The sequence below is a fragment of the Momordica charantia genome, assembly GCF_013281855.1.
Source record: "Momordica charantia cultivar OHB3-1 chromosome 1 unlocalized genomic scaffold, Mcharantia_2.0 BLBB01000001.1, whole genome shotgun sequence".
In the NCBI taxonomy this organism is placed as follows: domain Eukaryota; kingdom Viridiplantae; phylum Streptophyta; class Magnoliopsida; order Cucurbitales; family Cucurbitaceae; genus Momordica; species Momordica charantia.
The window spans coordinates 21917784-21942061 of record NW_028275157.1 but is presented as its reverse complement, the minus strand read 5'-3'; the positions used below and the strand labels follow the sequence as shown (position 1 = coordinate 21942061).

The window sequence follows — 24278 nt, the reverse complement described above, 5'->3', positions numbered from 1 at the left end:
ACGAGGCAACAAGTTTGCTAACAATACCGTTTTCTTTAGTGGGAGAAAATTCTCATGTGGATCCTACCGTGCTTGGATTAAGAGAAGCAGAGAAGGAAATTCAACAACTGAAGAGAGAACTTTATACAGTCACACATGAAATCAACAACACATGATTCATGTTAAAGGAATCAAGGAAACTTGTTCCTTGCTAGAAACAATGGTTAACAAAGAGTTCAATAGTAGACACTGACATGAGATAGAGAAAAGACAACTCGCAGATAGAGTCGTTGAATTGGAGGCCTATTTTCGATCCCTAGGTAGGTAGATGTCGTCAAGATCCCTATCCTTTATTTACTTTCAATCATTGTAATTTTATATAGTCCTCACATTTTATGAATGGTTAGTTAAATTTTTATTGAAAATCAAAATTATTCTAATCATATATCGTTGTCGCTCTCGCTCTTTGTCTCGCTGTTTATCATGAATACACATTTGAACTTCTCAATTACTAGAAATTCACAACTGATTCATTGCATTTTGAAATGTTCACACGTCATTACACCAATTTAATGCTCACCTAACCACATTCAATGGATGTTAATTTCATAACTCTTGTTCGTCTTATATATGTAACATACATACGCAGTCAAATTTTATCATTTATCTTATTTTATCTAATCTCTTCGTTTATCTTCTCTTTTGTACTTGATAAATATAAAGAAAATGTTGAGGAGACTACCACTAGAATGAGAGTATCTAGTACGTCATCATAGAGGGATATGAGCCAAAGAGAGAGAAGACGATGAGTCAATATCCAAAAAATTTCAAATGAAAAAACTAGAGATAAAAGTGAACTTATTACCCAAGCTAGTGGAGGGACAAAGAGAGTAATTTGGTTCAGAATGTGATATTAGCAAAAGGTTAGAAAACAAGAAAGATATAAATAAAGTTGCCTTAGTAAAAGACTTATTCAGTTGAAAAACCCAAAATATTTGACATGTTTGAAAATATAGGGATAACTCTAGATTCTGTAAATATCATAAAATATTTGAAATTTTATCTTTGTTTTTTTATTCATTTCGATTTTACCCTTAAAGATTTTGAAATATATCTGTATATCATGTATTGGTTGGGCCGTTATGTTTTGCTATTTTCAAAATTGAAGAGTGGCTTTTATAAATTCTGATACTTTTTCAAACTTCCGTTGAAGTTAAAAAAAACTTATAAAGCTTCTTCCTAAACCAATAAATTTCAAATAAAGAGGGAAATATATTATTAATGCAATAGCCAATAGGATTGAGATTACATAAACAATTCCAACAACGGAATTAACTGCCAATTAGACAAAAAAAGATTAACAAAACAAAGAGACATGAAAGACGAGAAACTGTGTTGCATTTGAGAAGTGATGAAATCAGACGAGAAAGCCATTCACGCAAACCCACTGACCAATGAAGAGATCAGAGCAATTGATATTTGGATTAATAAAATTGAATCGTGCAGTGCTCAATTTAAATGTCTGGACAATAGCGAAGCATGTGTCTCCATTCTGTACTCCATAAACTGTGTTGCATTGCAAATTCAATCCACCTGTGATGTATAATAAAACTTTTAAGAGTATATATAAAAATTCAATCATTCTACCTTCTTAATTAGTTAATTAGGTAATGAGGTTTAGAATGAGTGTGATAATATTATCTAAAAAATGAAGAACTTACCGAAGAGAGATCGACTTTGGACAGAAATTGAGAGGATGAGAAGAGAGAGGGCGAACAGGAAGGTAAGATTCATGGCAATTGAGGTAACGGCCTTGGCCATAATTTAGCTTCAGGCTGTTTTGTGGGTGCTGGGTTTCATCGAAGTCTCCCAATTTATAGCTCCAAAATTAGAATCGAGGGAGCGTTGCCATCAAAGTTTTCAAATATGCAGGGCCAGGGCCGGCCTTTGGGTAGACGGATGCTACTAGAAGAATAAAAAGCTTGATGCTCTCTTTTGGATTTGGATTTGGATGAGCTCTAATTGCACACTAAACGGGCCAACATAAATATCAAAAGTAATTTTGAAACTTCAGAAATGATTCATGAAGAAATCTTTGTTATTGGATTTGGTAGAATTTTAAGGTGTAAAGTCCTTTTGGCCTATCACTTGATTGTCCTAAAATCATCTTAAATTCTACAAAAAGAATGACCCTGAGATTATGCCATAATAGTTTTGATTTTTAATTTGGAATGTGAATGGATTATGCATTTCAAATTAGTGTCTTTTTACCTCCGAAGCTAGAATCCAGTTGTCAAAATATTGCCCAATAATAATAATAAAAAAAAAAGAATGCCTTTCATTAGTCCATTTTCGTATTCTAAATTATAAATTTCACAGATGTTGATCCATCACTAACCTGTCCTCTTTTGCAGAGCCAAAGATAAAAGTAATTCGAAATGAAATGAATTTCTTCGACACATTACATTTCTCTGTGGCCATTTTATTAGCGAGAGAGAAATCAATCACATTATCTACATATAAAAGAGTAAATCCCATTCGGTGTCTTAAATTACACAAGACTTTACCTCAGGGGTTTTCTTTCAATGGAAATAAAATAAGTTCATCTAAACAATATTTTCGACCATATATGAAAAATATTACATAACTTTTTAAAGGGGGTAGAATTGATGAGACTCGACAGTTCATTTGAAATCCCTTTCAAATACAGAAGCGAAGCATTGCCGGAAAACTGAAACCAAACCTATACAGAGTCTACCCCTTCAACTTGCTGTTTCGCCAGATATCTTTCCCTCCGCTCTTTCTGAACAACACACAAAATGGAAGTACATGAAGAGTGTTACAGGATTTTAAAATTTGACAACACTTTTGTAGGAAACCAAAGGATTAACTCACCCATTCGTCTATCACGAGCCCTTCTCCAATGATTTTGGGGCCTGATTCTTCTGGTGGTTTCTTGCGTGCCTCGAGCGCAGCATCGGCCTCAGCTAACTGGCGTTTCAATTTTTCTAAAGCCTTCAGAAATGAAAAGGGTTAGTCCTCAAATGGAGTTTGTTCAATAAAGATTTCCTACGTGTCAGTGTGAGTTTAGAGAAATTCTGATTATAGTCATTCAAATAAATCAACTTACTGCATTAGGACGTTCTGGATCCAGGAAAACAACCCGCAGTATCTGTTCTATAGACACTTGGTCCTTCTGCTCATCAAACTAGATCAAGAGGAAAAAGGAAGAATTTTTATTTGGTAAGTTAAAAAAGTTATTTTGCAGGGTTGGAAGAAAATGCATTTCGAAAGTATTAGGCACAACACCAAATTCTTCATAGTAAACACAAACTCGTCCAGACCAAAAATGGATTAGAATATAACCTCAATGAAGTTTTCATTACATGTCTTCTTTACCAGAAACAATTCACGTGACTTTCTTACAAGCAAAAGTAAAGCAAGCAATAGACTGCCGGCCACTGTATGTGATGCAGCATATACCACTAGGGATGGACCGGCTATCAAAAGTTCCTTATCATTAAAATTATCAACCAAAATTTCTGGAAATTCATATGCAGAATTGGTACTTGTTTCAGTGTGGCCATTAGTAACTTAAAACGACATCCAAACCTGGGGTGGGTCTCAATACAGCCCTCTAATTTTGTCAAGAATAAATTAAAATTCATCTAGATATTAACAATTCCATTGTGACCATCAACAAGCTAAAATGAAATTATGCAATATTGCATGTTTGCAGCACTAAAACATTGATTAACTTGTTCACATTGAACAAAACATCCAGCAAAAAGTAAATAGTTGGAGATGGCTGAGCAAAGGGAAGGGAGGGACGCACCAGCTCAGGCACATAATCCATTGGTCCTTTCACCTTCAAGCTCATAATTTTAAACTTAACCCTGTTGTTCTTTTGATCCACAGGTTTCTCGTTGTTTTCAGGAACCTCGACAAACTTGAAAACTAGGAGATCCATCCAACATTGACAGCAATTAAAAAATGAAAATTAATAAGAAATATTAAACTCCCCAATTTGAAGAACAATTGAAGGAAATAAGCAAAATGGATTATCGCAGCTTTTATATATGAACCTAAGAACAGAGAAAAAATGGATATGAAATCCAGGAAAATAATTTACCAGTGGCTATGATGCTCTCTCCAGGGGCAAGTATAGCTCCAGGAGGACGCATGAAGCAGCTTTTTGGTGCAGTTGTTTGGAACTATAAGAAGTTAAAACAGTGGATCAATAACCACAACAAAGCCGAATTTTGTAGACAATAATAGGAAGAAAGCTATTTTGGAAATTATAACTACTAGCAAGCATACAAACTCACAGTCCACTGATGAAGCAAACTGTAAAATTCCAACCCACCATGCTTGAAATTTGGATACAACAATGCACAATGATATGTCTCAAATGGAAATTTAGGACGTTTGCTCGTACCTTGAATGCAGCATAAGACTTGCTTGTGTTTTTAATTCCAATGGCACTCCTGACCTGCTTCCCAGGTTCATCTTCAAAAATAAAAGATAACAAAGCAAAGGTCAATGAATTAAAACTAAGATCAATCGGAAAACCAAATCAATTAGAGAATTTCCAACTTTCTAAAACATAAATGCAACTGCGATAGGTTAAAAGTCAACAATAGATCGAGATCATACGCAGTAGACAAATAATACGCAGAATAAATCCAACCAAAAGCAATCAAAGAAGAATTCACAAGAAAAGAGCTCACAAGGAAAGAAGAGCTTATTCGATGGATCGAGCTTGAGACGGCGGCGCGTAGGGAGCAGCGACCTGGCAACGGAGGAGACAGAGGCAGAGGCGTGGGGATTCGTCCCCTCCACCGGCGGATGAGTGTGGTGAGAGGTACGCGAGGAAGTAGTAGCGGAAGTGGCGGAATGCCTAAACGTTAGCTTCAAAAAACCCCAAACCTTTCCATCGGACGTTGACTTTTGATCTTCTATGGCCATCATTGGAAGCTCGCTGAGCTGAATCAGAGCATCGGACAATGAAGAGACTCGTCGACGGCGTCTGAAAATTCACGTCACGCTCAGCAGAAGCAGAAGCAGCAGCGGCCGCAGCAGGATCAGGAGCAGGAGGTGGCCGTTAAGAGGAGGAGGGGTCACTTTTTAGCTTCGTTTTCGGTGGAAGCGGAAGGTGGGCATGGGCTGGTGTTAGAGAGAGAGAGAGAGAGAGAGAGAGAGAGAGAGCGAGAGCGGAACTGAAAAGAATTAAATTGAAGTGGAGAAAGTGAGTTGAGGTCCGGACGCCCCGTTTTAGCTTTTATTGAATGTTGTTGTCCTTGGGTACATGATTGGCGGGGGAAACTCATCGATCCACGCGTCTAAAACCTTCTCTTCAATATGCCATTGCTTGTAAATATCCACTTTCCTTTTCTTTTCTTTTCTTTTCTTTTCTTTCTAATAAAATCAATTCAAATATCGTTCCTAGTTTCCTACTTCATGCGCCATTTTTTCTTCTTAACGAAGACAATTCGATGCCCAAATATTCAAACCCCCCTATCATTCTTCTGTATTAATTAGATTTTATTAGTTGATCCGCCTCTTTTAAATACCTTACTCATTTCTTTTGCCATTTGAAGCATACTTTAAGTCGCTAAGCTTCATTATTAAAATTAAAAATTGATTTTTGACATTTATACTCTTTCCTACGGGAGAATGAAAATTTATCTACGGTAGAAATGAAGTAATTGAGATTTTGAAAAATAGATACCAATTTGGGGAAATCAGTTTTCCCCACATCCGGCATGAGGGTAATATCTTAGCCCATGCATTGGTGAGTTGCGCAGGATGAGATGCGCGGTCAATGTAAAATTTGGAGGAGAGTTTGGTTCGTCTTCCACCACGGTTTTGGCACGTGTAGGGCGAGGTATTAGGGATTGTATCTATATGTGCCTCCATTCTTTTTAATACTTCCTTTTATGTCTCTTTTTTCCATTTCAAAATAAATAAATAAAAAATCAGCCAAATCGAACATAGTTTAGACATTTACTATCCTTCGAAGGTGAATGCTTCGATTTCCTCGATAATTCAAATAGATTATACATTTGTTACAACTCCATTTTTGCTGAACTCGAAGAAGAAATATCTAATTTATAAATGTTTTCTAGAACCTTTTAGTTAATTTGTTTGAGTGATGGCAAGTTGTAGCTCGCCTAATTAAGCATATATCTCCAAAAGATGATGATTTCTAATACCCATCCTTACTAAAAAAAATATTAAATCATTGATAACTATTTTTATTTCATATTTTATTTTCTAATTTTTTTTTTACAATATCTAAATAATTCTTCATTTTATATGAGTGCTAAAGCATTTATATAATATATAAATAACATAGCAAATCGTTTAAATTTTTTTGTAGGAAAATAAAATAATTCAAATTAAAGTGGCATGTGAAATATACTTCAAAAAAAAAAAAGGCAAATTTTGTATTATATTTGAAAAAAATTGATTATATATTATATTTAAATACATATTATAGGAAAGGAAATTTCCTGTGTGTGTGTGTTCTTCCATTGAAATATTGGGTCTAAAGATCTGACTCGATCCTTTTAAAAATGAGTGGATGACTTGTTGAGCTTGACCATTTCTTATATGTTCTCAAATTCAAATTGAAAATAATTTTTAAAAAGGAACATATAATAACCAATCGTCTAAGGTGGTTGCTGACTTTTATTGTTTGATTGGTTCAAATTCTTATTCCTTTTCCCTCGATCCCATCCCACTACTACCCGCTACCGGATATATTCTTCAAATTATTTATTTCTATTTAAATTTGAACTATGGTCTCAATATTCATTATTATTTATTTATTTATACATGTGGCTGTTTGATTCAAGTTGCAGACACCTCGACTCGCAACCACCTGATATTACTAGGTAGATAGTCATCATTGTACTTATTTCTTCTAAATCCCTTTTTATTGAGAAATCCATGTTTAAAATGTTTGTATGAAGACAGTATTTTATCCATCATCAACTAAACTAAAACTGGGAACATCCACTCTATCCTATTTCTTTTTTTAATTATATATTTTAGAAAAAAAATTAATAAGGCTCCTAATTCTGCCCAATCACCAAATACTTGGTGATTCTCTCTATAATAAGGCTCAAATTTTGACCTCCTAAAAGTTTTAATAATTTTACTTTTTAAATGAAGAGAATTATTTTTTTATTTAGATTTTTGAAAAATTAAACGGGGAACGACCTTCAAAAAAAAAAAAGAAAAAAAAAACTGATCTTTTAGAATAATTCCCGCCTCGATCCCTACAAAATTTATAGATAATTTAGCAGGAATAGTAATGAAATGGGGATGGGGACACTCCTATATGAGTGCTCTTTCACTGGATATTCAAATCAAATAAAATTTTGAAGTTACAGTGCAAAATCTTCGTTTTACCAAAATTTGGGACGAATTAATAGAATCTTCCAAGTTTCTGGAGTAAATAAATCCTTCGGAAAAAATTCTCTTCATTTAAAGTTTGTATATTTAGTTATTTTAATATATAAAAATTAATAAAAGATCACATATAAATTACATATATATGTATCATAGAATTTAATCAAATCTAAGACTATACGTGTTAAAGATTTGTATGGTAGAAATATGGTTATTTTTTTCATCTCATAATTTTTCCATGGTGATTAGTTCATAAATGAAATTTAATTAGATTTCCTTTGGACAAGGTACATGAACTAATTCTCCAAGAAGTAGTCGAGAAAATGATTAAATTAGAAAGGAGAGAGTAGTTAAAGTATTACTTATTTGATTTATAGAGAAAAAATGTGTATTATATATTAGTTGTACTAAAAAAATGTGTATTATATTAGATTATTATGACATAAATTAAAGTGTAGTTAATATATAATATTTAATTAATCAAAAGGGCGAGATAAGCTTTGAATGGTAAAATTCCCTGAAATTTCTACTTCTATGGGCACAATGACCCCTTGCTATATTTAATATCAAGACTTGTTCTATAGTCAACATTGTTAGACAAAAATTCCCTATAAAATAAAAAATAAAAAAAACCATTATTAGACCAAAATAAAAAGCTCAATTAGTCCACGCCGTCCACTAATGCCACCATAATTAAAAAGATATTTGGCGTTTTTCACGGGTTAAAGAGATCGGCATCCTGGTTTCTTCTCCCCACCCATGATTTTATTTTTATGATTTTAAAATACAATAATTAGTTATTGATATTAATCAATAATCATTTGTTGTAATTGTGGATTTGGATCACCTTCCATTTTAAAAGGTATGCTGGTTTCATTCATTTGCCTGTATTTCATGCGTAAGTCGATTTTCAATCTAAATTTTAATAAAAGTTTTAACTCAATAACTTAACTTTCTTTTATAAAATCATAAAATTCGTACAGCCTAAGTTTTGGTAGTATTTACTTGGGGTGTAGGTTTATGTAGCCTCTATGTATCTCATATTTAAAGTGGAAGGTTGTATAGTATAGGTTAGACGCAATTAATATATCCATTTTGATTTTAGTATTTCTTTAATTTATGTGAGAAAGATAGTAGAAGACGAAGTCACAAGCGTAGATTTAGAGACGTCAGAGAATAATGTAGAGATGAGAAAATTGAAGTGAAGACCCATTGAAAGACCGATGACAATAGACTGGTTACAGAAATGTGAAAGACATCATATATTAGGTGAAACAATACATGGGTTAGAGGATTATTAGACCCTAAAATTTTAAGGGGGATACCCAAGCCAATCGCATCCCACCAAACCCGTGGCCCAAAACGTTGTTTCTGTTTTTATATTGTTCGTGAGTGTTTATATTAACTTACCACACTTTTACTAATCATAAAATTAGGATGTTCCATGTACTAAAAAAATATTTTATACTTTTTTTAAAGGTTGATTGGGAGACTAAGCCACTCTGCTATTTTTTTCTTTTTTCTTTTTTTAAATTTGAGCATATCTAAATTAATTAAGACAATTATTTTTAATAAAAAAATATTGAATTCAAATCCCTACACATGTTTTTTGTTTTGTACTTAAATTAAAAAAATGAGTAGTTTTCAACTTTTTGTACTTTGTTTTTAAAATTAAGCTAGGATTTGAAAGAGTATTTTTAAGAAGTACAAATTTAATAAAACAATTGTTAGTAAATAAATTTAAATTTAAAAAATAAAAATAAAAATTTAAAACAAAAACTGTTTTATGTTTTTTAAAATTATTTTTATTTCTTAACAACTTATTTGGTATATTTTTCACAACATGTGAATGGGTAGATTTTAAAAACAAAAGTAGTTTCGAACACGTTTTAAAAAAATGAAACAACGTAACAAAAATGACTAAGTGTTTATAAGTTTAATATTTAAAAATATAGAACTAAAAAAATGTTATTCAAATAGGGGCTAAAGATTTTTCTTTTTCTTTTTGTTAATTTTGAACGCAATATATATGATTGATAATTAAACTCACAACCTCTTGATTAAACTATCAGATCGACAAATAGTGTATAAGATTGAAATTTAAAAGAATTTTTTTTGTTATAAACTTTTTCACTTTTTGAATTCAATAGGTGGATGTTAGAAATTTTAAGATTTAACTCGTATCCAATTATAAAGATACTCAAACAATAAGTAAACTTGAACATAAATGAAAGTAGTTCATGGATCAAATCTCTAGCCCATATATTATTATTGAACCAAAAAACAGAACAACTAGTAAGTTTGTGGACCAAAATCAGACTTTAATATTATTTTAGTTTGTTAAATAAATAGGCATTCATGCGTCTCGTGTTAAAATGTTAATTAAATTAAAAAGGGAATTAAATTAACAAATTTCCCAAATATAATGCAATTTTCATTTTGAAGAGGAATTAAAATTGGAAGAAAACCTCAGAAGGTCAGGTCAGAATCATCCCATTGAAGAACAGCGGAGTCCAAATTCTGCTCTCTTTTCAACTTATCCTTGAGAAACCAGTCGCATAATCTGCCAGCATTCAACTCCTCGATCGAACATTTCTCTTCCTCCGCTATTACTCGCAGTAAATTCAGAGACGATATCTGCAAAAAAACAAACAGAATGAAAGGAAGTTGGAAATTAATTAACGACGGCCACAGAGGCAGAGAAAGAAATACCGTCAAACGACACAGAAAGCGCTCGTGAGTGCTGAGGCCGGATACTTCGACGAGGCCGGCCTCTTCGACCGTCAAGAAAGTTCGTCTTTGAGCGCTGTTTCCTCCGGCCTGTTCGGCGCGAACAACTCTGAATCTGAAGTTTCTTTTTCCGAGGATTATTGAGTTTGTTGGGAGTGGGAGTGCAAAATTGGAAGGAATTGGACGGAGATTTAGAAGATTTGAAGAGTAGAACGGAAATGAGGATCCATTTTGGTAAGCGCAGGGTCCGAGTGAGATCATTCCTGGTTAATTGTTGAGGTGAAAGGATCGGACGCTGAGGCTTATCGGTTTACTCTTTGCTTTTGTGTGGTTGAGAGAAGAGAAGAGAAGGTATGCATTTTGTTCCAATTGGATTGGGCATTTTCGGAAATTTCATTAAATACTTAATAAATATTTTTTAGTCCATCGATTTTTCGGCCTCTCATGTTTCAAAATTCTACATTTTTACCTCTACTCTTCGTAAAATCCTTTTAATTTACCTTCAATTTTTTGTTAAAAAAAATAATTACAAATTTGTGAATTAATAAATATATATAAATACACGACTTGTTGTCTCCTCAAGAAACAGATTTAAAAAAAAATATATATATATCTGTAGTTGCCATCTCATCGTTTTGAGGATACGATCATATTATTGAAAATAGTTTGATGGATGATATATTTTTAAATAACTTTAATAACAAGCAATATTAAATAATAAAAAAATCCGTGATGATATTGATATGATATGAGTTGATTTATATCGAATTTGGATGATAATAATTGATTAAGATGTATTTTGTTTAGTTGACATATTGGTCATTATTTTTTAAATTTTATTTAGTGTTAATTCAAATTTCAAAATAAATCAAGTGAAATGCAATAACTGGAATTCTCAAATTCAATGCTTTTTGCAACAAGAATTTACAATACAGAGCGTGATTATTACAACATCATATGATGTCTAGGAATAAAACAGAATTAGATTTCATTCAATATATAGGGGAAGAAGAAAAAATGTGTCAAGTAGGAGCCCAAGAACTCAAATACATGACAGTCCTTAGAGACTCTTCAGCTCTCTTAAGCCTGTGGCTCTCATCGGCGCCGGAGTTGCATTCGGAAGAAGCAGCAGAAGTTGAATCCTTGAGAGACTTCAAGGCCGTGGGATCGCTCTTCACCGCCTGATCTCGCGTCCTCTGTACAAACCGTACCGCGAATTGCCCCAACGCCCTGCTCATGCCACGCCCAAATATCAATTTTGAGGAAAATCAAGGGGCTTATGGTCATATTTATGGTAATCAAGGAAACAAAAACAGATGGGAGAAGATAATGATGGGGTAGCGTGGTTCGCAAGAAAAGTTGGTGCGATTGGAAGCTATTTGGATAAGGAGAAGAGGATTCAATTCAATTTTCCACGTCATTCTCTGCTGTTTTTTGCTCAGCACATACGAAATCGTAGTGCGACCGCGACCGCGACCGCGACCGGAGCTTCCGTGAAGGTCACCGTTGTTGGGCCGGACCCATTCTCAACTTAAATCGGCCGCGTTGGGCCTTCTTCAGCCCACCGCCTGATCTCAACGCATAGCACTGCTTCGTGGCTCCTGGTCAGTTCAATCTCAACTTCTCAACTTACATTAGATCATCGCCATAAGACTCACTCTGTGGAGTCTTGAAAATATCCTGATTCCCGCTATGTATCTGCTTCACTCTTCTTCTTCTTCTTCTCATTTCTCCACTGTTCGATGGGCTCCTTCTCCTCGTCGTCTCTCTGCAACTCTACGCAATCGATACTGCAACGTAAGGTCTCTTCTCTCCATCTTTGGGATTCCGTTTGATTTTTTTTCCTCTTTTTGGAAATTCGTATGTGTGCCTGACGCTTTATTGATTTCTTTCTTTTTGCGGTGTACTTCTGTCTCCAGGTCCTGTCTGCCATTGCCGATGCAGAATGCCAAGTATCGGCGAGAGCTTCTAGCAGCTGTAGATGTGGTGCACAGGGCTTGTCGTCTCTGCGTTGACGTAATTTCCTGAATTTTCTCCTCGTTAATTATTATTTGTTTATAGTTTTCTGTTTGGGTGCTGTGATAAGTCATTTAGGAAGTAAGCTATGAATCGGTAATTATAAATCTCAATAAAACCGAATTGTGGTTATATGATAACTGTAACCACTAGATTTCTATCATGATAATGTTAATGGAAGCAACCACCACCGGAAGGTCGATCAATCCAATCTCTCTTGTTCGATAATTGGCAGGTGAAATCGTCGCTTCTATCGACTGATGGACAAATTTTGGAAAAGAATGATCAAACTCCAGTCACTGTTGCCGATTTTGGTGTTCAGGCGCTAGTCAGTTTGGGTAATAAAAATTTTGTATTATACAGCATTGGTACATTTCGCGTATCCGTAAATGCTGACGATGCAATAGTTCTACTTCTGCCGACTTAGTCAGTGACACTAATGCAATGTTTGTTATTATCTTTTATTCTTTTTTTTTTCCTTTTTTTTTTTTTGACAGATTATCAATTTACACATTCTATAAGTTATTTATACATCTTCTATTTCCTTTTTATGATTTTAGTTTGGTCATGTTCCATACGCTGATATGCAATTATTCATGTCGATGGAAGTAACTTCTACTAGTTCATTTCTTCCCTCCACTCTTCTTGATGCAGAGTTGGGTACTCTATTTCCATCGATTCCATTGGTAGCTGAGGAGGATTCTACATTTTTACGTTCAAATAATTTGGCACATTCAGTACTCAAAGTAGTAACTCATAAGTCAAGTTCTCAAAATGAATTGACTCAGGATGATGTGCTGGAAGCAATTGACAGGGGAGCTAATGCTGCCTTTGCTTTCGGAAGTAAGCCAGCCACATATTGGGTGGGGATCCCAAATTGTGTTCTTTGTCTTGTAACATGGAAAATATTTGTGTTGGGTTTTATTTTCTTCAATTTATCTTTGAGTGTCATCATTTCCATTAAAATCTACATATTATCTTCCTTGAACAAAATTCTTCACTGCTAATGTTTTAGGTTGTGAAGATACCACTTCATTTGAAATGCAAGCATTTAAAGTTTCCCCTTCAAACTGTTTCATCTACTTCTGAAGATACCTAAGCTTTGAATTTTTCAGCTTTTTCCTAAACTCTCGATTTAGAGTTACACATTATCCAATTGAATGAGCTCCCAATGCAGGTATTAGATCCAATTGATGGTACACGAGGATTTCTAAAAGGAAATGATGTCCTATATGTGGTATGTCATCTAACTCAGGCTGTAGCATTGTACTTGTGTTATATATACATAGACAAGTAGGAGTTCTTAGAAAATTCAGTTTCAGTTTTGGATACCTGCTACTATTTTCCAACTATTCAAAAAACTGCAGGTAGGTTTGGCCCTTGTGATTGAAGGAGAGATTGTATTAGGTGTTATGGGATGCCCCAACTGGCACGGAGATTTGTCTGAAAAGTCAAACTCTGAAGATCTTGAACGTGGAGGTGTCTGGTCCAGATCAGGAACCATAATGATTGCTCATGCTGGATACGGAACATGGACAAAGAGATTATCAGATATGCAGAGCCTGAGCAAAGTATTTCACAATTGGGCTAGATGCTTTGTTGATGACTACCGACTTGTGCATGAGGCACGCTTCTGTATTCCAGATAGCCAAACATGGGAATCGCTTCCCCCATCTACTTTTTTCCAGGCAACGACTAATGCCGATCAAGTTGGGGAAGGTCAAATTCTCCTTCTCCGAACATGTTGTGGAAGGTTAATTTGCTACTTACATATTTTATGCATCCTTCCCTAAAAATATTTTTCCACCTGAAATCCTGATCACGAATATGTAGAGTTATTGCAGTGCATGGCTTCTTAAATTTGTTCATCAATTGCGTAGATTGGGAAGATTAATGATCTATAGGACTCATGTATCTGTTTCTTGAACATGTCTCCCCCTTCAGTACACAAATTTAGTTGGACTTGGACATTGCTTGAAGATAAATGCAGTAAAAGAATCAAATATAGGGCAAAATTGTGTGATGTTCAGATGAAAGAAATAGACTCTCACTAATGGTTTTAGTCGCATTTTATTTTTAACATGCACGGCATCTTCATTTCATTTGCCTGCAGTTTGTGCAAGTATTTCATGGTGGCTTCTGGTAGGGCATCTGTTTTCATTCTTCGAGCAAAATCTCAAACTATCAAGGTATTTCACTGTTTCTTTTTTCGACGTTTAAGAACAACAATATCACCTCAGCAAAAATTAATATTGAATGTTGAAATACAGGCTTGGGATCATGCAGTTGGCATGATTTGTGTGCATGAAGCAGGAGGGAAGGTGTGCTACGTTACCCTTTTTGAAAAGTTTTATAATCTTGACTTTTTCCCCGTTTATTCTACTTACACGTTGGTTGGTATTTCTTTTAATGCTTTTTCCAGGTTTAGAGTCGGGGAGTGAACTATTCTTTTAACAGGATTGCTCATGTTTGAAAAAGAAAGAATTATAGTTATAATGCCATAAATTGAGCTATCGGAAATTTACTGTAGGATGTCTTCGAGGGACAGTCCAGTTGGCAAGTACCTGAAGTTTCTTGGTCATACTGGCTTAGAAGTCTCAAATTCGACCTTTCTTGTGAGTTTAATACCAAAAATCCTTGGTGTCTCCTAGGTCCAGGTCTTGAGGTGGGCATGGGTGCCCCTGGATATAGGAGAGCAAAGCGCCGACTCCCGGTTATCAAAAAAATAAATAAAATTACTATAGCCTACAGGATACTGAATCACCGCAAATAATATTATTTTTTAACATCAAACTGGTTCTAATTTGCAGAAGTGTTTTCTTTTCCTTTTCCTGATAAATCTTGGAAATATTACATGGTACGTTCCAAACTCTTTGATTGTCGAAGAAAGTAAACAACATTCAGTCATTCTGCATTGATATGCTGTCTGATTCTGATGCTTCAAGCCTTCAATCTACCATGGAAACATTAGAAGTAACTCTATGTCTTGTCATGTCATTGCTTCTTTGATTAGCAACATCCATCTTTTCTTCTACGTATCTAAGTGATTGTACTGTACCATTGATCAGAAGTATTATACACCATCTATATGATATAATGAAGTTACCAGGGAAATACAATAATAATCACTTTAACTATATAGTGACAAACATTGGTTTTACTGCAAAGAATTACTTCAACTTTCTCCTGGTTTTTAGATTGTTTGTACTAAATCTATTAATTGTTAATACAGGTGGATAACTGTCAATGAATCATTAGAGTTACTAAAACTCTCTCCAAGTAGCACGAGTAAATGAAAAATCAAAATTACAAAAAGCTTTACTTGAGGCACAGCAAGGACTCACAATTTTCCCAATGAACTGGCTATCTCCTCTTCTCCTGAGAATACTTTTCTTATTCCTCTTTAGCTGTATTTCTCATAAAATGACTCTAGTAGCATTAAGCCATAAAGCCTTGGCATTTTTTAAGATGGCCGCACAGAATAGAATTAAGAAACTTGTCACCAATCCTAGAAGATGAGAAAGTTTCCTATAAATCACTAAATCTAGAAAATCAAAATTGTAGCTGCAAGAACTTCATGATTATGGTTCGGGGAACTACAAAGTTATTGACAGTTAGCGTTGAGAATATCTGGACAAATAATAATAATCTTCAAAGTTTTGTATATGTATGATCCTGAAACATTTCAATTACTTCTTTGTGAGACACCTGAGTGAAGTTCTTATGGAGCTTTTTTTGTTTGATTAGGTGACTGACTGGCAAGGCAGTGACATTGATCTTGCTGCTGATCAAGCTGGCCGCAGGACTTTATCCCCTTCAGGTGGCGTTCTTGTCACTAATGGTCGCCTACACGATCTTATTATTGATATGACTGCATCCACTTCATCAATTCTTTGATGCTGAGACAACCTATCACCTAAATTTGGTAAGGCATGCCATCTTCTCTCCAAATACCCTTACTTTTCTTATCCACCTGAATCTTCCAGGTTTGAAGTACCTTCCAAATTAAGGGTATTGCTAGTTTGGGAATAATAAAAATTCAGTTCCTTAAACTTAAAACTTTGGCCAAAATACGATCAAGTAAAAAGGATCAACTGATTTACAGTTGTCCAAGTGGACGGCTGAACAATTATTGGGTACCCTGACACTTTAACTAACCATGGACTATGACAATAGATGGTGGTTGATTGATTCATTCTTTTACGTTCCTGCAAAAACTTAGACGTTTCCACCTGATTGTTTAATATTTGAATGTTGTCTGGTTGATCGGTATTAGAATCCGTGTGTGTGGCACACATGTACTTGATCCTTTTTTTCGTTTATTGATTGAGCACGTTCAATCTGTAGTTTAGGCATCCTGCCAAACACTCTCTGTGTTTCTCTGTGAATTCTTGATTTTGTTTATTTGTGCAAAAAGATATTACATTTTTGTCTCAGTTATTAAGTCTGCACAGAAGTTATTCGTTTTTACGTTCTCGTCTCGTAGGATAGTATATGTGCTGTTAACATCTTCCAAATGGCCAGTGTCTGAGATGGATTGTGCCTTCTTAACAATATCCCAGAAAATATTGGCCTTACTGTACTGAGAGACTTGTATGTCAGATCCCCTTCACCATTCCACAAGGATGCCTATTGGATCCCTCCAGCCTCTTTGGTCTTAAGAATGCTAGTTTTCCATAACCTCATCAATGGGGAAACAAACTGGGAAATTCCAAATGCATGCCTGTCATTATTTTTATCAACATAGAATTCAAGTTTTTATTTCCATGGCAGTTAAATATTCAGTTGATGGGGTTGAACTAACACAATAATATTTTTTGGTGGTGTTGCTTGTTCAACTTTCCGTAGATGCAGAGTCAAACCGTGAAAACTGTAGATTCGCATTTGGAGATCAACTGTGCAAGGTCCTGGGGGTAGATAATTACGGTAATGTACTGAGCTTATCTTCAATAATGTGAATGGTTGACCAATCAAGTGACTAATTTTATAATTTCAATCACATAAGTTCAATTATTAGGCTCTGATGCTACCTTGGATATTTTGTGCGATTCAGGTATTCTATTTACTGTGCATCCCCCCTCACAAAATACTCCAGGCTACAGACTTAGCCCAAAGGTCAATAGGGCTACAAACTCTAGGCTCTATTCTAGTTATATATTTACCACGGTCAAACTCGTTTTGTTCCCTTTTAGGTTGTACACCGATATCCTATCCAGTAAGATCAGGCCACCTGGACTTGTTTACTCCAATGAAACTTAGCCCACCGTAATTTTGTGAATACTGCAGAGGTATATGAGAATTCCTCGCCTATCATGGGAGTTTTAGGCTGTTAAGCATCCTACATTAAAAAGAAAATGGATTTTGCATAGGTCTATAGTAGACATGAACTACTCCTCTCATTGCCAATTAATTTTGAAATGGAACCCATGAATATTGATATAGGCTAGGACAATTTTTGATATTGTCTTTTGCTTCCTCTCCCCGTATAAGATCAAACAATAATGGTTTTTTTAAGTCATAGGGGTTCCAGTTATGGCACAAATGGGTTTGCGTGGATTTAGGAAAAATGGAAAATCGGCATGATTATCAACTTTAGAAATCAGTCAAAGGTGACTGAAATGGAATTTTATTAAATAATTTTGAATTGTAATGAACGATCCAAAATCTACAAAGAATTAAAAAGTGAAACCTTCATGGGCATTAGTAGCGGTCCTAATTCCTAGACTACGCATTTCTGCTGAACAAATCAGATGGAGACGAAAGAAAAAGCACACACCCACCCACCCACTCACTATTCAATGTTTCAAACCTTGAAAACACAGATGATCAAAATCTACCAATTGTCCAATAATTGCCCTCCGTTCAGTAGTAAACACGTGGCAATTATCTCGAGAAAGCAATACACGAAGCACAGATTTTGGACAAGTAGCAAACCTACTTGGCTAGAAGACACTAGCTTGCCCCCGTGGACCATTAAATAAAACAAAAGAAAAATGATACCTTTTCCATATCCTTGCATAATGGACATAAGATTTGCTACCTCGAGAATTCAGGCTGTCTCCATAAAACTCATCCCGAGGACTTGAATTGTGCTCATTTCCTAACATGTACCGTCGATCGTGGGTATTCATGTTATGTGTAATTTGGCCCCTATAAATATATAGTTTTATTAGTAGACATTAATTGGTGTGGTAGGTTTTTAACTAATATTTAGCCACGTAGAAAGCTGTGTTTGATAAAGTGTGCACTCAATATAATTAATTGAATTTGAAATTGCATTCATTGTGAAGTCTTTCCCTGTAAAACTTTATCCTAACTCACATGCATGCTAATAAACTTGAGAATTCAAAAAAACATTTTTGTTGGTATGTAACTTTTCAAACAATTGATCCCTATATTAGGGTCCTTGAGTGATGCGATACTTATACTATTAGGTGCAAGAAAACCCAAACAAACAAAGCTAATGTACAGGCTTGGGGAAACAGTTGCTAGTCTTTTCAAATATTTGGTTGGTTTAAAATAATAATTTTGAAGTTTTCTTCCATTTTCAAATGTATTGGTTTAAAAATAAAGAAAACTTTGAGGAGGAAATGTTGCTGGGTTAATAAAATATTGTTTGACTGTACTGATCTTAGATTAAGATGGATGGGAGAAACTTGTAGACATGGTTTTCAACTCCATGGCTTGTATAGTCTTCGAATTTATTCACTTTTTCCATGGTAGAAGTGACCATTAAGCATTATAAAAATGCATCAAGTTTAGAAGTAGAATTGGTGGGCAGCTGGCTCCAACTATTACAAGTCCAAAAGATTTTGCAGATCACTATCCATCTGAGACGTGTCCTATCTTCGTTAAATATGTAGAGTTTATTGACTTGTTTAAACCTAATTCTCTAATGAATAATAAATAAAAAACATAAACTTCTAATACTTTAAATATTAGCAATTTTTATGACTGTTAAGAAGTTCAAGTGATCAGAATTCACTAGCCAACTTATGTTGGCATATTTTGAGTCATGTACGAATACAACAATCCTTTTCCCACGGAAAAAAAAACATAGAGTTAAAGGGGGAAAAAAGACATAAATTTGCAGATTTTGAAGAAAAAATGTAGTTTGAAAAACACGGGCGCGTAGACTTTTAGAACAAATAATACAACATACGAACTTCGTTTCATGTCGATAGTGGGCCGACAAGGGATAGCTGTGACGTGGCGACTCGTAGATGGACTGATGAGGTCATCCAATCTGTTAGTCGAACGGCCCTGATGAGGACACGCATAAGATCCAGAAATTGAAGATTTCGAAAATCTTATGATTTATTAAACTAATGCGAAGTTATCATGTAATAATTGGGCCTTGAAGGCTACTTGGAGTTCCGTACGTTTTTCTCGTGTGAACGCAAGCAAAATTCTTCTTTCTTGGACAAAATTGCCCTTCTAATATATAAAAAAAATATGCCAAAAGGCCTTTTAGAGAACAGCCAGCCGTAGGACCCAATTCATAAAAGTCGACATAATAATTAGTCTGAGTATATTTTAAAGAGAACAATCATCATTTTTTTGCTTTTATTGCTCTTTTTTCTGTTCACAAACACCCAAAAGGCCGACGGTTTTTGGGTCTTTCCATTCCCAACTTTTGGAAGCTTTCAGATTGAGCTGCCATCGCTTAGCACATGAAAATCTATGTTCACTTGGTCACGTGGAGAAGATTGAAGAAGATAATATAATATTTAGCAGGAAAATACGACATTTATATTTTCAGAAAACAAAATCTGATTTTAAGTTACACAAAAATCAAGGTAGAGGTCAGAAATTAACATTTAATGGCGTAGAAGACTCGTTTTTTTCAGTACAACTGCCACTTGTTACTTATGAAGACCGACAACTTTGGTAGTGAGAGAGAGAGAGAAAATAAAAGGTTAATTAGCACATGTTCCACCTATTATATACTTTTTTCTCTTCCTTTTTCCTTTGAGGGATAAGTTGACGGGAAAACTGCCCTAAAGGGCCAAAGAGATAAGTCATTGGCGCAGACAAAAATTACAAATAAAAAGAAACAATAAATAACGTGCAGAGGTTGATAAGCTTATCGTGTAACAAATTGGTTGGTTTAATCCAACCCAACCCTCTCTATCACTATCCCTTAGATTTCCGTATATCATAATATTTTTGGGATTCTTGGATGTTGAAACTTTTTAAATCCTTTGCTATATGCTTAAGTTCCAATTGTTAAGATTAAAGCTGTATCAACATTTGATGAATTATCATCATCATATGGTCTTAATTACTCGTACCAAATCATGTATTGTTAGAATTCTAAAATTTCTCTTTTTTTCAGTCTCGTTTTCCTGTAAATGGGCGAGATGAGAAAGAGAGAGTAAAGTTTGCTAGGTGAAGGTAGCCAATGAGAGGAAGCCATGCATGCAAGAAGAAAAAAAGGCATTGGAGAGGGGGTGGCGCAATAGGATCTTTGAAGAAGAAGAAGAAGAGCCACGTGGCTTCACCAAGTCAATGACAGCTAATGTGAAACCCTAGAAAGTGATGGTCTCAACACATGAGACAACACAAATCCCATATGATTTCACGTAATTTTCAGCCCTGAAATCCAATCTCTACTCTCCAATTAATAATTCAGAAATTTATTAAAGTGGCAAATCGAGATATTAATGAGGCCTTTGTGGGCTGTTTATGTAATTTCAGTAAGAGTAAAAAGAGGACACGTCATCGTCTTCAGCCAAAGTAATAAACAGTGGACGGCACCGAACCCATTTGACTTCCTCCATTTTTCTTCCTCTCTCTCTCTATTTATACAACTTCATCCACTTACGGTCCCTACATCATTGAATTCATCCATTTCTCTCTCTCTCAATTTCTCAACCAAAATCCAAAATCCAAACTCCAATCATGGGAAGAACACCATGCTGTGAAAAAGATGGTCTCAAGAAAGGCCCATGGACTCCAGAAGAAGACCAGAAACTGATTGATTACATTCAGAAACATGGCTATGGAAACTGGAGAACCCTCCCCAAGAATGCAGGTACTTTAGTTAAATCTACTTTTCCGCAAGTTTAAGCTGGTCGATTATGATAAAAAATTAATCTTTATGACTCTGTCCATCCTTTTAGGTCTTCAGCGATGTGGAAAGAGCTGTCGTCTTCGATGGACTAACTATTTGAGGCCGGATATTAAGAGAGGAAGATTTTCTTTTGAGGAGGAGGAGACCATTATTCAGTTGCATAGCATTTTGGGTAACAAGTAAGTGTATAAAAATTGGATCTAATTCTTTGCTAAAGTTGTGATCTCTGTTTTGTTTCTTAATGAAAGTTTGGCATTTTTAGGTGGTCTGCAATTGCGGCTCGACTGCCTGGAAGGACAGACAACGAAATAAAGAACTATTGGAACACCCACATCAGAAAAAGGTTGCTGAGAATGGGAATCGATCCAGTAACCCACAATCCGCGACTCGATCTTCTGGATTTGTCTTCAATTCTTGGCTCGTCTCTCTACAGTTGCAATATTCCTTCTTCTCAGATGAACAGTTTCTCAAGGTTGATCGGAATCCACAACTCAATCAACCCGGAGCTTCTCAGATTGGCCAACTCCTTCATGAAAAGTCCAAATTTTCTGCTACAAAATGTTGAACAAGAATCCCAAAACTACGTCGTATCTCAGCTACAGTTAGTTCCACAAGTACCCCACCAAATTGACCAATCGTCCCCCCTCCCGCCGCTGCATGAAGTTTCCGGTTGCAGCCCGTCCACCACTGCCACCTCTTGCGGCGGCGAAACCCAATTGTTAGACCCATCAAATTTCCTCGACTTTAATTACTCCCAAAACTACCCAAACCCTAACGAAATTCCCTCAAATCTGAACCATTTTTCCTCTCTGGACTGTGCCCAGGTTCCAAATTACGATTTTGAAGAACCCCATCAACAATACATGGACTACCCTTCCTCTGAAACCTCCACTCTGAACTCCAATTCCACGTATTTCAGTGCCAACAATGGCAATGGCACTGATCAGGACGAGAGAGAAAGTTACTGCAGTGAAATTTTGAAATTTGAAATCCCCGATTTGTTGGATGTTAATCCCTTCATGCAACTGTAAGGGCACCGAGTTTGTTTTCTTTTTTCCTCAGATGATATCTTGTAAAATTGCTTATAATTAATTAATTATGATTATCCATTTTCACGATTAACCTTTCTGAATTTGGAAGCAAAATCTCACCTTCCCCTTCCCACGCTCTTGCATGTCAATCTATGAATGGCAACATTTCTGTCTCGTTCTATGATTAAGAAATTACGTAGCTAAAATTTGATTATGCTCCACCCCTTCTTTATTTGGTTTCTTTAGTTATTAAAATCCAATGCGAATCTTCTTATGGATTGTATTACGTCATAGCATTTGGCCACAGACATGTATGACAAAAACATGTAAATCAAATTAAATGTTTTAATATACTTTATGTACACGTTACTATATATGTGTGTTATTGTAATTTTCATATTAATCCATTCAAATTTAAAATGTAAAACCGAGATGACGAGGATAAGTTTTAAAAACAAATGTAATTAATATTATAGCATATGATAATGTAGCCGTGACATCTAAAAAAGGAGAATATATACTCTTTTTAATTTAACATATATATATTTTAACCAATTGAATTATATTTAGAAATGTAAATTATCATTCAATTCAAAAGGACAATGCATGGATTTGAATACAAGATTTTCCGCTCTAATACTATTAAAAATAAATAAACTATCAATCAACTCAAAAGCTTAAATTGATGGATTGAGCCGGGAAAATTGCAACAAAATCCAACGAGATCATAAAATAGAGAGTAAATAGCAATGTTCGAATCGAACCCAAAAGCGCAATTAAAGATGCAGTGTTTTGGCATAAAAGAAAAGAAAAACGGTGAACAAATTTAATTAATATACATATATAAGTGATCACTAATAAAGTACTAAGTCAAGCATTAAATAATTAAGGAAATAATTTTAGAATTCGAGTGTCCCGCTGCTTCCCGACAGCGAGTCTAGGTTCCCGGCGAGAGGAGCGGCGGAGGGTGGCGGAGGTTGTAGTCGGGACAGCTGTCCAGTCCACCTGGCAGGATGGGCAAACGGTGTCTTTTCATGAAAAAGATCAAAGGTGAATATTTTATTAATTTGCATGGCAATGAGTTTGACAAAGTCGATAACACGTGGTATCTTTTAAGCGGTGGCATTAAGCGGGGACCACATACATTTTTTATAAATAAAAAAGGTTGCAAAAGATAGAAGTGTTGCTTTTATTGAAAAAAATGGCAAGGTTCTCGCGCTGGTTTTGTTTCCTTTTAATCCAACCATTAATGGCTGCCTCCCGCGTCAAAGGTAATTACGTCAGCATTTCATACACGTGGCAAGGATAGGTCCCACAAAATAAAATAAATTATTGAGAAGATTGGAATATTGGAGTTAACAATCTACCTCGTGACAGAATTTAAGAATTGCATTTTGAATTTCTATGTACAGTTTTTAAGAAACAAATAGATTTTTTTTCGGAAAGAGAAACAAATAGATTTTAAATCTGTATTGAATGGTTATTAATTACATATTGACCTTAGTTTAAATGCTCCCGTTAATTTGAATTAAAATTAAAATTCAATATCCAACAATTATTTTAGTCTCCAAAACCATTTTTTTTTTCCATTTTCTTATTGCATTTAGAGGTTATTTGGGACATAGCAACAAATAACGATAGGTGGACTAGAACGATAATATAGTGAGATGAAATTGAAATGTCAATTATTGAATGACCGAATTATGCATGTTAGCATTAATTACAACGTTTAAATAAATATCCTACTTGAACTGAAAATGTTTATTTTTTTTAGAATGCGTTCCACAATTTTTTTGTAAAGGACTATATTATTATATTTATTATTTATAATAATAATACTACAAATTCATTAGTTTTGCCATTTTATCTGTAAATAGGAGCTGAACGGGCCCATCAGAAAGTTTTTTTTAAAAAAATTCAAGTTTCCATTGTCCTCCATTAACCATGATTTGGTTCATGTGAATTATACAAATGCAAAAATGTGAACATACACACAAAACAAAAAAATGCTTTTGAAAAATTCTGGG

At 34.9% G+C, this 24278-nt stretch overlaps 4 protein-coding genes across 14 annotated transcripts; 2 read left to right on the top strand and 2 right to left on the bottom strand.

Moving 5' to 3' along the window:
* Positions 1–2402: 2402 nt before the first annotated feature.
* On the bottom strand, positions 2403–5240 carry LOC111012445 (PapD-like superfamily protein). Its single transcript, XM_022286598.2, has 7 exons — positions 4710–5240; positions 4418–4488; positions 4112–4193; positions 3815–3936; positions 3110–3187; positions 2875–2994; positions 2403–2782 (listed from the first exon to the last, which is right to left on the bottom strand). Exons 1-7 carry the CDS (start codon positions 4948–4950, stop codon positions 2723–2725), a joined length of 774 nt encoding a protein of 257 aa, XP_022142290.1. The 5' UTR covers positions 4951–5240; the 3' UTR covers positions 2403–2722.
* Positions 5241–9639: 4399 nt separating this feature from the next.
* On the bottom strand, positions 9640–10507 carry LOC111012432 (receptor-interacting protein). The gene is made up of 2 exons (XM_022286578.2): positions 10111–10507; positions 9640–10035 (listed from the first exon to the last, which is right to left on the bottom strand). Exons 1-2 carry the CDS (start codon positions 10387–10389, stop codon positions 9868–9870), a joined length of 447 nt encoding a protein of 148 aa, XP_022142270.1. The 5' UTR covers positions 10390–10507; the 3' UTR covers positions 9640–9867.
* Positions 10508–11738: 1231 nt separating this feature from the next.
* Positions 11739–17422, top strand: LOC111012385 (Inositol monophosphatase family protein). Of its 11 annotated transcripts, none has more exons than XR_015790222.1 (11): positions 11739–11930; positions 12048–12144; positions 12380–12482; positions 12799–13007; positions 13322–13381; positions 13512–13897; positions 14258–14333; positions 14415–14465; positions 15892–16069; positions 16993–17070; positions 17198–17422. XR_015790222.1 is itself a non-coding variant. In XM_088122516.1 (10 exons), exons 1-9 carry the CDS (start codon positions 11821–11823, stop codon positions 16039–16041), a joined length of 1242 nt encoding a protein of 413 aa, XP_087978642.1. In that variant the 5' UTR covers positions 11739–11820; the 3' UTR covers positions 16042–16069; positions 16993–17182. The 11 variants fall into 11 exon arrangements, 7 of the variants coding, with proteins under 7 accessions (XP_087978642.1, XP_087978653.1, XP_022142217.2 ...); XR_015790223.1 differs by having other exon boundaries at positions 15892–16074; XR_015790227.1 differs by lacking the exons at positions 16993–17070; positions 17198–17422 and adding an exon at positions 14567–15117 and having other exon boundaries at positions 13512–13863; positions 15892–16030.
* Positions 16996–22342, top strand: LOC111012416 (transcription factor MYB41). Its single transcript, XM_022286563.2, has 5 exons — positions 16996–17070; positions 20483–20729; positions 20845–21181; positions 21270–21399; positions 21483–22342. The coding sequence occupies exons 3-5, from the start codon at positions 21049–21051 to the stop codon at positions 22249–22251; spliced, it is 1032 nt and encodes a 343-aa protein (XP_022142255.1). The 5' UTR covers positions 16996–17070; positions 20483–20729; positions 20845–21048; the 3' UTR covers positions 22252–22342.
* Positions 22343–24278: the final 1936 nt, after the last annotated feature.

Bases quoted from the DNA above. Each gene is read 5' to 3' on its own strand.
- LOC111012416 (XM_022286563.2), top strand. From the start codon at position 21,049: ATGGGAAGAACACCATGCTGTGAAAAAGATGGTCTCAAGAAAGGCCCA. The intron at 21,182-21,269 runs GTACTTTAGTTA...CCATCCTTTTAG, and splicing joins AACCCTCCCCAAGAATGCAG to GTCTTCAGCGATGTGGAAAG. The intron at 21,400-21,482 runs GTAAGTGTATAA...TGGCATTTTTAG, and splicing joins CATAGCATTTTGGGTAACAA to GTGGTCTGCAATTGCGGCTC.
- LOC111012385 (XM_088122516.1), top strand. From the start codon at position 11,821: ATGTATCTGCTTCACTCTTCTTCTTCTTCTTCTCATTTCTCCACTGTT. The intron at 13,008-13,321 runs GTGGGGATCCCA...CTCCCAATGCAG, and splicing joins GTAAGCCAGCCACATATTGG to GTATTAGATCCAATTGATGG. The intron at 14,334-14,414 runs GTATTTCACTGT...GTTGAAATACAG, and splicing joins CAAAATCTCAAACTATCAAG to GCTTGGGATCATGCAGTTGG.
- LOC111012432 (XM_022286578.2), bottom strand. From the start codon at position 10,389: ATGATCTCACTCGGACCCTGCGCTTACCAAAATGGATCCTCATTTCCG. The intron at 10,036-10,110 runs GTATTTCTTTCT...GTTTTTTTGCAG, and splicing joins GCTTTCTGTGTCGTTTGACG to ATATCGTCTCTGAATTTACT.
- LOC111012445 (XM_022286598.2), bottom strand. From the start codon at position 4,950: ATGATGGCCATAGAAGATCAAAAGTCAACGTCCGATGGAAAGGTTTGG. The intron at 4,489-4,709 runs GTGAGCTCTTTT...TTATTTTTGAAG, and splicing joins GAATAAGCTCTTCTTTCCTT to ATGAACCTGGGAAGCAGGTC. The intron at 2,783-2,874 runs GTGAGTTAATCC...TGTGTTGTTCAG, and splicing joins GGCTCGTGATAGACGAATGG to AAAGAGCGGAGGGAAAGATA.